This window comes from Bidens hawaiensis, unplaced genomic scaffold (genome assembly GCF_021521415.1).
Source record: "Bidens hawaiensis isolate Kalapana, Puna unplaced genomic scaffold, B.hawaiensis_p1.1 tig00007678_1, whole genome shotgun sequence".
NCBI classification, from domain to species: Eukaryota; Viridiplantae; Streptophyta; class Magnoliopsida; order Asterales; family Asteraceae; genus Bidens; species Bidens hawaiensis.
In genome coordinates, this window is record NW_027491534.1 from 73,971 (window position 1) to 86,025 (window position 12,055).

The 12,055-nt window shown below is 38.5% G+C and overlaps 1 protein-coding gene across 1 annotated transcript; it reads left to right on the forward strand.

Moving 5' to 3' along the window:
* The first annotated feature begins 72 nt into the window (after window positions 1–72).
* Window positions 73–6,904, forward strand: LOC143635708 (wall-associated receptor kinase 2-like). Its single transcript, XM_077103466.1, has 3 exons — window positions 73–928; window positions 4,902–5,072; window positions 5,697–6,904. The coding sequence occupies exons 1-3, from the start codon at window positions 73–75 to the stop codon at window positions 6,902–6,904; spliced, it is 2,235 nt and encodes a 744-aa protein (XP_076959581.1).
* The last annotated feature ends 5,151 nt before the right edge of the window (window positions 6,905–12,055 follow it).

Genomic DNA, 12,055 nt, shown 5'->3' on the forward strand with positions numbered 1-12,055 from the left:
TCACTCAATAAACCACAACCAAACCCGTGCATAATAAAAAGTGTTTGATAACATAAAAATTAAAAACACAGCATGCTTCTTCTTTTCACACTTGTTTTGTTTAATAGTTTAGCATTGAATTTGGCCTTACCGTTACCCCAAAGTGCCACCGGGAACCTAGCAAAGCCAGGCTGCCAAACAGAATGCGGCAGTCTGACAGTTGCTTACCCTTTTGGTATCGGTGTAGGCTCGGGTTGTTCCAAAGACCCTACGTTTGACCTCATCTGCAACTCAACTGGGCTATTCATTAATGGATCAGCAGATCACATTCAAATACACAATATTTTAGGATCTGAGATGCGGGTCACCAGTTATGTTGCTTCAAAATGTTACAACCAGCATGGAAATGCAACTGCGTTTTCTAGATGGTTTAACTTAACAACGACGCCTTTCAGTTTCTCCAAAAAGAACAACTTAACGGTCATTGGATGCAGTGATTTTGCCGCGATGACTGACGGCGTCGGATTCGTCATTGGCTGTTTTGGGATATGCGAAAAGGCAGAAGATGTGAGTAATGGCAACTGCAAAGGAGTCGGCTGTGGCCAGACAGCTATACCAGGGGGAGTCAAAGCTTTTGAAGCTGACACTGGGAGTACAGACAACCACGCTAGTGTTATGTCCTTCAATCCTTGCAGCTTTGCTTTTCTTGGCGACGAAACTTTTCAGTTTGATGGTCTACCAGATTTATCTAGTTCTTCCAAGTATAATACCAGGGAGCCCGTCTTCCCGACACTGCTGGAATGGGTAATCGAAAGCAACCGTTCTTGCAAAGAGGCGAATGAGTGCAAGGGAAATAGTTCATGCACTGATCACACGGATATTGGAGGGTATCGCTGCGAATGTAAAGGCGGGTATGAAGGAAATCCTTATCTAGATCCAGGCTGCCGGGGTAAGTGTGCATCTTATGCTTTCAACTTTTAGCCTTTTCTTTTTCTTTTTCATGTTTTGTCTGCACCGCACTGACCACACACAAACATTTAGGTTTGCAGTGTGTTTGTTTTCGGAAGGACTTTTATTAAAAAAAATATCAGCGCATTGATACAGACTTTAACCATGAGCTTATAGATCTTCTAATCTCTTCCCCTCTCATATCCTATCATTTTCATCAAATATTTTCATCAAACGGCCCTAGCAACCCCTCCAGCCCTCTCCTCTCTCCATCGTCATACCTTCGGCGGCCACCCCACGCCACCACCGCACCTCCGCCCCCTCCCCGCCTCAAGTTGGCCGCTAACGGTTTTTTTTTTTTATTATTTATTATGCATTTAATGGTGAAATTTATTGTTTTCAAGATTTACTTTTTGATGGATGTTTTTTAATTTTGTTTTATATTCATCTTTACTTCTTAAAAATGGTATTTTCGATTCTAATCTTTGAGAAAAATTGTTTCTTGATGCGTTTAAAGATCAAATAATTGGTGGGTTTTGATTGTTTTTCAAAGTCAACATTTGTTTTTTTTTTCAAGATTTGACATGTAGTTCAGTAGCTAGCGATGCTAAAAGTGATGGAATTATACTTTTGCATTTTGGCGTTGCCCAGTTATGTAGTAAAAAGAAGATGGATTTTTTTTTAACATTAATGATAGAAAAAATGGTTTCTGATCATTCCAATTATTAATTAGTTATTAGTAACAGTACTAACTTTTAGTTTTATTAACAAATAGCAGACTCGAATTCGAAGACCTTTAACTCCGTTTATTCATAAATGACGTTGCACGTGATGTGAAAAAAAATACTCTTACTTAAAAAAATTACATTTTATCTTAAAAAAATAAAGATTAAATATAATTGTGGGGTTGAGTTATAATAGGTAGTATGGTTTTTATAAGAAGGATAACAAGTAATTTTTTTCCATTAATTTTAGGCATTGATAGTTGAGTTTAGTTTATGGATGAAATCAATGTTACATAAGGGGAAAGACATAATGAAGATAGCACATTTCTTCTCACATTCAAAGCACATGCCAATTCCCTATAATTTTAAAACACTCATAACTTTTTCATACGACATTTTAAAAAAAATCACCATAATAACGAGTGTTTTTTTTATCTTTTATACGAGTACCATATTGCTCTATATAAAAAATAAGTGGGGTTTTACAAATCGTGTTTTACAATAATTGTGTTTTTATAAAATTGTGTTTTTCATTGTGGTTTTTACATTGTGTTTTTTGTAATGTTTTCCATTGTTCTTTCTCTGGCAACTATTTTCCTACAACTTTCCGGCGAAAATTCTCGGCGACTTTTCCAGTCAAAAAATTCCGACTGATTTTCCGGTGAAAATTTCTGACGGCATTTCCGGCGAAAATTCCCGGTGACTTTTCCAATGAGAATTCCGGCAACTTTTTTGGCCAGGTGGTGGCGGTTAGTGACGGTGGGTGGTGGAGTGATGGTGGTTGTAGGAGACAAATGAAGATATAAATGGGTTTTTGAGATTAAATTAAATGAATTTTTAAAATTAAAGTAGTGGGTTTTTGAGTTTAAACTTCTTAAAAATGCCCACACAATAAAAAAACACCTAATCGGCTAATCCCTCCCAACTTCCTCCATCCCATGCTGCTGCCTCCAGTCACCGGCCAACCACCACCATAACTTCCACAAATTACCCTCCTTCATTTCCCGACCTATGGCAACCACCCACTTCAGCCTTCTCCGACACTACCCTCCTTCGTCTACCACCGCCACCCAACTGAACACAACAGTGGCGGTGACTAAATTAAATGGATTTGTAATCTGAATCTTTGCTTGAAAGTCCTCGATTATTCATCCTGCATTTCTTGTTGCTTCATTCATAATTCTAATTAAACGGTTGGTGGTAGCCAACCGGTAGAATCATATATCACCATGACTCCATGAGGGTGGCTTGCGGTGGTGGCCGGTCGGCGTGGGAACGGCTGGATAGAATGGAGAAGGTTTGGGATAGGGATGAGATTTTTTTTTAATACCCATACCGCTACCGGTAGCTGTACCCGTACTATTCGGTACGGGTACAGGTACCAGATTTACAGGTTTTAGGTACGGGTATTTTCGGGTATAGGTGCAAGTATTGCGGGTACTCGGTACCAGTTAGGAATATGGAGGGATTTTTATTGGAATTTCCAAAACTCATAACTCTAATCGTGTTTTTATTGGGATATCCTCAAGGTTTCAAGCGGGCTCTCAAAACCATTGACAATCGAAATATTAAGTACTAACAGTTCTAATCAAACCAATCAAACATTAGTTCTCTTCTTCTTCCTCCAATCAATAGCTAATAACATCCACCATGAATGAATTTTATATTATGGCTGACTTGTTTCATTTGTGGTTTCGGTATTACGGTTTTGGTTTTGGTATTATAGATAACTGATTGTCGGTATCGTACGCGTATCCATACCAAGTTTAGTGGTGATTTTGTTAAAAAAAGAAAAAGAAAAGAAAAAAGCGGTACCAAAGCGAAAATTGTACCTAAAGTACCATACCTGTACCATAAAACCTCGGGTACAGTAAAGGTATCTAGATTTACTGAGTTTGGTACAGGCACGGGTACAAAATATGAGTACGATACCGATGGAATGTTTTTTTATGTTGGCCCATGATAATGATATTAAATCTTTATTTTCTAATACAAAAGACATTTTTTATATTTTAAGTTAGGTATATTTTTGTCAGATCAAACGCCAAATAATAAAAAAATAAACGGAGTTAAAGGTTCGTTAGATTGAGATTGTTATTATTATATATAATATTTAAGAAGTTTGGCGACGCTACCACGTGATTGGTTCACGTGGCTTTACGTGGTTGGTCGATCTTTTTATTTGTTTTTCGTTTTAAAATTCGCGTCAGTTCGCCGCCATAAAATACGGTTTTCTTTTACCATTGATACCGTCAAATGATTCCGGCCAAATTCAGCTTGAGGTCGCAACCTAAGGTTTTTATCCCCATGAGTTTTTTCTTTTTTTTTGTTCATCGATTCTGGACGAATTCACGTCAGATCACTGCCACAACCCGCGTATATTTTTGGTTTTCGCCATGGTCTTTAGTAACTATGCTAATTTGTTGTATTTTGAGTGTGGACGAATTAATTTATTGCTTTAATTTCGATGTCGTAACATGATACCAACCGATCTCGTGTCGGTTCACCACCACAACACATGGTTTTCTGTGTACGATTAACTGCCGACAACGTTGATTCCTACTGAATTTGCATTAGTTCACAAACACAACGCGCAAGTTTTTTATCACATTTTTGTCCCTCGATTCCAAAATCAACGAATTCGTATTAGTTCGCAACTGCAACGCGCGTGTTTTTTTTGTTCGCCGCATTTTTTATATTTTAAATATGTTAAATTGTTGTATTTGGGTGTGGACAAATTTATGGTTTGCTTTATTTTTTGCGTCATAACCAGATACCAATCGAAGTGTCATTGTCTCGTGCGTGTTTTGTTATGCTAATTTGTTGTATTTTTGCGTTAACAAAGTTTTTTTTGTGGGAGGGGGGTTATTACTGGTTGCATAACTCGACACCGATCGAATTCACCTCGACTCACAGACGTACTGTACGATTTGATAGATTGTACGAGCACGACTATCAATAACATCAACCCGGCGCAACGCGTGGGGAATCTTCTTAGTTAGTAATAAAATTAAAAGTTGAAACTATCGCTAGTTAGATTGATAGTTGAGATTAATATTGATCGATGATCACTAGGTTGAATTATTAATATTCAATTTTTCTTATATGTTGTTTTATTTAACCCAACCCAAACTTTGCCCCTAAATTTTAGTCAGTTATGCCCATGGGGTGTTGTCATATTTTAGTTCTTGGACTTGTAATTTGTCCAAAAACCACCACTTGGTTTAACTTGTTTTTTTTCTCTACTAGATATTGATGAGTGCAAGGATAACAGCAGCATCCGTTGTTATGGGCAATGCATTAATACGGAAGGGAGTTACAATTGTACATGTGAGAAAGGATACATTGGTGACGCTACAAAAAAAGATGGTTGTCGACTTGCAAATGGCTCAAAATTCCCAATCACGGCATTCACATTAGGTAATTTTGTTTTCTTTTTTTTAATAAATTACAATAGGTGGCAAAATCACAAATTTACCGGACACAAAATTTGATCTCAACCAAGATCGACTCTTTTATGTTATTATAATTCTTGACACTACAAACAATAACCCTAGCTCTCTATTTATACTAAATACGCATCTTGTAAAAAAGAAAACCTATTTGAGTGTACTAAATAACCTTTAATAATCTTACCATACTAAAGAAACATATCAAGATAAACTTAGTAAAAAATTCTAAATTCTTTTACGAAACACCCTTTAACTTTCACTTTCTTTTAGAATGACCTGTTTAACTTTCTTGATGACAGGTTTCTTGATTAAAATTCTATAAATTTCCCGGCCAAATACAATTTCATTCAGTTTCTAGTTTCTACATAGAAAATCCAAACAAAATAATGCACACCCTCTTGACACATTGATGTACTTGTATCAACATGTTAAATTTTAACTTGTAAAATTTTGAATATAACAATGTGTGATAAGATACTATCAAGTGGATTGATCTTTATATTGCGTATTTCTTTTTCAAATTACCAGATTAATTTGCTTTTTGGTTTAAGATAACTACCAATAATTAGTTTTCCTTTTATTTCACTTGTAGCTCTAGTGTTTGGCATGGTGGCACTATTATCAGGAATGATTGTGATATACCTTGGGATAAAGAAGAGGAAGCTAATAAATCTACGAGAAAAGTTCTTTGAGCAAAATGGGGGTGTGTTTTTGAAACAAAAGCTCAACGCACCAGGGACTAACGAGGTAGTGACTATATTTAGCACTAAACAACTTCAAAAGGCGACCGACAACTATTCTGAGGAGCGGATTATAGGCCGAGGTGGTTATGGCACAGTTTATAAAGGAATTTTGCCCAATAAAGGTGGTGTTGCAATAAAGAAATCTAAAGTAGTGGACGGGGCGCAGGCAGAACAATTCATCAATGAAGTCATGATTCTTACACACGTGATCCAACGAAACGTGGTAAAACTACTTGGTTGCTGTTTGGAAGAAGAGGTCCCGGTATTAGTTTATGAGTTCATCTCCAATAACACCCTTTTCCATCACATTCATCATAGAGTGGGTGGAATGAGTTGGTTATCATGGGAGAATCGATTGAGAGTAGCAGTTGAAGTAGCCGGTGCACTTGCTTACCTTCATTCAGAAACTATTATGCCAATTATACACAGAGATGTCAAGTCTGCCAACATATTATTAGATGACAACTACACTGCAAAAATTGCCGATTTTGGTGCTTCAAGGTTAGTGCCATTAGATCACGAACAAGTCACCACTCTTGTTCAAGGTACGCTTGGATACCTTGATCCTGAGTACTTTCACACAAGCCAACTAACCGACAAGAGTGACGTATATAGCTTTGGAGTGGTTCTTGCAGAACTTATAACAGGACAAAAATCCCTTTGTGTGAAAAGAACTGATGACGAAAAGAATTTAGCAACATACTTTGTCAAGGCTATGAAACAAAATCGCATACTTGAAATTGTTGATCCACGAGTTTTACGAGAAGGAACTCCTGATCAGTTAAAAGGGATAGGTGATTTGGTAAAAAGATGTCTTAGCTTACATGGAAATGATAGACCTACTATGAAAGACGTGGCAATGGAGTTAGAGGGCTTAAAGAAATTCAAAAATCATCCCTGGGGTGAACAAAAAATGCATGAAGAATCTAGAAGCCTAATCCTAGAAATTGAGCAACGTGATCTTTATGGCATCCCATTAATCCCACATAATACCAGTGAGTGCGAATCTTTCTCTTGCAGCTCTAATACTATATTCCAAGAAAATAAACCGCGTTAGGTTGATTATTTTAGTGTTGATTTGTGAGAATCATGAGTAGTCTTTCGCCACAAATTATTAGTAGTATCTACATGTGTTTCTTGTAAAACTTGGTGCAATACCATGTGAAGGACCAGAATGGTTAACGCGAAAAGCATTAAGGTGGTACGGAAGATATCAAAGAGCGATTATGATGGTCTAAAGTTCAGGAACCAAATATGATTTCTTGGTGCCTAAGTTATTTTATTTATGGAGTTCATTTAATTTAGAAATAGAGTTTTTTAGGTTTTCTAATTTTAGTTTCTTGTTCCTAAGTTTAGTGTTGCCTATATAAGACTTGACAACGCTTATTGTTTGTGCGTGTTTTTCTTCTAATTGTATTAGTCTTTTGTTTGATTAATAAATAAAAAGTGTCTCTCTCGTGTTTGTGTTGGTGCATTTTGTGACCGTCGCTATGCAATTCAGACCAGCGGAACGCCACAGGCGAAGTAAGCACAACTTCGCCTTAGGCGAAGTTAAAACAACTTCGCCAACGGCGAAGTTGTAACAACTTCTGCCTTAGGCGAAGTTATCACAACTTCGCCATAGGCGAAGTTATGAACAACTTCGCCTTCTGGCCCAAGCCCAAGCCCGAAAAGATGTTTTGTCTATATATATGTGTGTCTTGTTTAGGTTTTGTATCCAGAAATTAGAGTATTGTGTGTTACAGTTAATTTGTCTAGAGAGAGACCGAGAGTGAGAGTCGTGTGGGACGACCCGAGGTAGAGCTCACCTCGGGTCGGCCGTCATTTGTTTACGAGTTTGGTATGTAATTCGTTTTGATTATTATATAAGAATCTGCAGATTTGTTTATCCCGTTCTTGTATTTGTTCGTGTATTTGTTCGTGTACGTGTTTGTGTTCTTCATCTTGTTCACCATTAACGAGTCTAGGAGGATTCCGCACTCCTAGACCTCGTGCGGATCTCGTATCGATCGGCGACGCCCCCGGGGGGACCTACAAGTGGTATCAGAGCCTTAGGCTCTTATGCTATGGTTCGAGATCTGCGTTTTGGTGTTTCTGGCACGTTTCTGTGCGTTTCTGGCCGAACAGCGCCGTAGGCGAAGTTATTGTTCATCAGGCGAAGTTGCCGCCACTGTTCGTAGGGTTTCAGCGAAGATATAAGGTCTGGCGAAGTTATGAACAGGCGAAGTTGACTTTAGGCGAAGTTGACTTCTCGGCGAAGTTATAGCCAGGCGAAGTTAACTTTAGGCGAAGTTAACGAGAAAAAAAAAAGTATTTTGGTGTTTTCGTTTGTATGGCCAGGTGTACACGATTATTGTGAGACCGGAGATGTTGTTCCGTCAACGAGTGAAACTTGTTATCTCTGGGTCTTACGTGTGAACAAATACGTGTCAACTCTGGATATGGAGTTGAGTTTGTGAATGGGATATTGATTGAAACTGGATATTGACACATATTTGGGTGTTTGTGGGCAATGAAATTGTTGTTGTTCGAGGTGACCAATTGAAGAATGTCAAATTGAACTGAAGGTTTTTGTCATTACTGGATTGCGGTCAGAGCATATTATTTATGTTACTTTCAAGGCGTTCGAGAATTGGATCCTGAAACGTGATGCTTATTTATTAGAGTGAAAATTCTGGAACAAGTTGGATTTAATCGGGAACTAAAGTGTTTATGTTCTTGATCGTTATCCCTGGTGATTGAAGATGCTTCGGATTAATTATTGGTCATGTGTTAGATTCTGTCAAGGTGGTTTTGTGATGAAATTGATCACTTGATGTTGAGTAGTTGAAGATTAAACCTTATCGTATGCCGACGAGTTGGTGAAGTTGTGGAGGAAGCCCAACTTCACGTGTTGGTGAAGTCAGATGGACTCACGTGATTGGTTGAGATGATCTATTGGCACGAGGATGCATGCATTTCAAAGACCTCAATCGTTATAGTCGGAGAAGCTTACACTGAAGGGGAGATCTGATATGGAAGACGCTGGGTGACTGGTAGATTTGTGAAGCTATAGGACAGTTTCAGACACGGCTGGTTGATGAGCAAACAGAAGATCATCAGTTAAGAGGGACTCTGTTGGTGCATGTTTTGTAACAGATGATCTTTTGTGTTTGTTAGAATTGAGAGCAACGGTCAAAGGGGAGACTGTTGGTGCATTTTGTGACCGTCGCTATGCAATTCAGACCAGCGGAACGCCACAGGCGAAGTAAGCACAACTTCGCCTTAGGCGAAGTTAGAACAACTTCGCCAACGGCGAAGTTGTAACAACTTCTGCCTTAGGCGAAGTTATCACAACTTCGCCATAGGCGAAGTTATGAACAACTTCGCCTACTGGCCCAAGCCCAAGCCCGAAAAGATGTTTTGTCTATATATATGTGTGTCTTGTTTAGGTTTTGTATCCAGAAATTAGAGTATTGTGTGTTACAGTTTATTTGTCTAGAGAGAGACCGAGAGTGAGAGTCGTGTGGGACGACCCGAGGTAGAGCTCACCTCGGGTCGGCCGTCATTTGTTTACGAGTTTGGTATGTAATTCGTTTTGATTATTATATAAGAATCTGCAGATTTGTTTATCCCGTTCTTGTATTTGTTCGTGTATTTGTTCGTGTACGTGTTTGTGTTCTTCATCTTGTTCACCATTAACGAGTCTAGGAGGATTCCGCACTCCTAGACCTCGTGTGGATCTCGTATCGATCGGCGACGCCCCCGGGGGGACCTACAGTTTGAGAAAAAAGGATAATAGCAATAGGCCTTGAACTAATCCTAACCAACTGTGTCTTGAATCTTCTCCCATCATCAGGTCCTGAATGCCATCAAAAGTAATTTTTATAGACGAATTACAAAAACCACAATCCCTGATCCAAACCAACTGTCTGGCAAAGAGGATAATAACAGTAGGCCTTGAACTTCATCATAAAACTTAATGCCGACTAACACTAACAAGGATATGATCGAATTAAGATTATAAATACGCATTGTAACTGATCGACCCTCTTTCATTCTACTAGTCACTGGCTCTTTGTAGGTCCCTTTAACAGATCTAACAACTTGTTCTTGGATCAATTTTAGTTGTAGGCTAGCGGAAATCACCTACAACCGATCTAGATCTAGGATCTTGTCAGTTTTTGTGTTATTTGCTAAATATGATAAGTGGAGAGTTGTTAGATAAATAAGATAGAAAGAGAGAGGTTTTTCACAAGCTTGAGTGTGCATGGCCATGCTTCACCTTTTATAGGTGAGAGCATGGCATGCAATTCTTTATTTCCTTAGCCCAATGGGCTTTGTTTACAAATGGCCTTTGGCCTAAACATACATCAAACAAAAGAAAAGCAAAGATACAAGCGTTAAATATGCTAACAAATACAAAAGACTTAATCATGACAAATGGGTTCTACAATCTCCCTTTAGTCTTTAGTATTGTTAGCGGTTTTCTTCTTCAATCAGCCTCGTACTCGAAGCAGTCAGGGTGATCAATCAGTTGATTTTCAACAAGATAACGTACAAACTTGTTGAACTTCTCAACTATTTGATCGATGTTACCCTTAGCTGGATCAGTGATTGTGAGTAGAGGCTTCTTGTAACTTCATGATGTCTTCTTTCTCGAAACGCATCAACATGTGCTCATCAAAGAAGCGGTAAGATTGATACCCTTTGCTTCCATGGCAGCATATCACCGCTTCACCAGTCTCGCTGTCAAAATGCCATGAAGTAAAGTCTTTAAATGTATCGGGCTCGATAGGATCTCCAAGAAAAATATCAGGCCCGTCCTTCGGCATTGGGTATCTCTAAAACTTTCCTTTCCTGCCTGCTAGAGCATCAAGGCCCCCAAACCCCGTCAACAACAACCTTGTTCTGGTAAACTGTTTGCTACCAATAGGTCTAGTGGAAACCAAAGTGACCATCAAGGACCAACCTTTACGAGGAGGTAGCAACGAAACATGTAAAACCGGATGGATGCGGGAACCAACCGTCAAACCTTGGTGGTGCGCAACTTTACCAATGCGTTCGACTACCTTGAACATCCCATAAAAGCGACAACTAAGCTTTTCTACATTCCAACTAGCAACCGATTTTTGATGGTATGGGAAAATTGTAAGTACCACGACGGATCTTTCAATGTGATATTAGTATACTTGAGGATTAGGCGGAAACTAATCTCAAGCCGATTCTATGCAATGCACAATACTTCACGTAAAACCAATAGGAGAACACAATAAACACAGCAAAAATGCTTCAAAACACACATATATTATACATCGGGTGCTTAAGCCCTTAACCACTTACACGGTTGAAAATACAATGGACGAACAACCCTGAACCGTTAACATATGTTCTATATATATTCTACCAACTAAGCCCAATACTACCCAAAAGTCCACCGAGATCAACAGATCTCGGTTTACAATCAAAGCCCAAATCAGCCCAAAACTAGAACCGAAAACTACAAGCATAAACCAAAACTACAACCTAACATTCTCCCCCTTGGTTTATTGCTTGATCACAAATGTTTCAACCGTAGACATTCAACGTGCTTCTATACCTTCATTTAGACCTTTCGGTGTATATACCGTGGCTTCTAAATAGACACTTGGAAGTTGGGTGTCTTATTTAGGGCCTTTATTAAGCCTGGCTAGTAATCCAGCATAGGTCATGCTACTTCCCATAAGAAGTAGATGAATATGACCTTTGTTATTTTGAACAGCAGCAAGTATTAGGCTTGATTGACTTAAAAAAATCAAACACGATGTATCTTTGGTAGAACCAACAAGTCCTCGGTCAAAGTTTGACCGAGAATGCTTCAAAACCTCTTCAAAACGAAGATCTCTCTGATTGATCAAAAGAATCTGGTCAGTCCATGCCGAGAACCTCAGATCACTACTTATCATCTTCATCATACCACTAATCACCATTTATGACCAAATCTGTAACTACAATCAATAACTAAACCGGTAATCAGTAACTTCAATAGAGAACAAACAAACCTTCTGAATGATGAATCATGTAAATCCAATGACCACTGAAAACCTTTCAACCATAATAGATTTGTTTACCTTTTAAAGAAGTCTACTTGAAAGTACAAGGAGACAAGAATAGATGTATGGCGGCGAGTAGGTGAAGGATTTGATTGTTATAATGAGAGAAGATTTTGGAAGATAATAGAAGTTGTGAG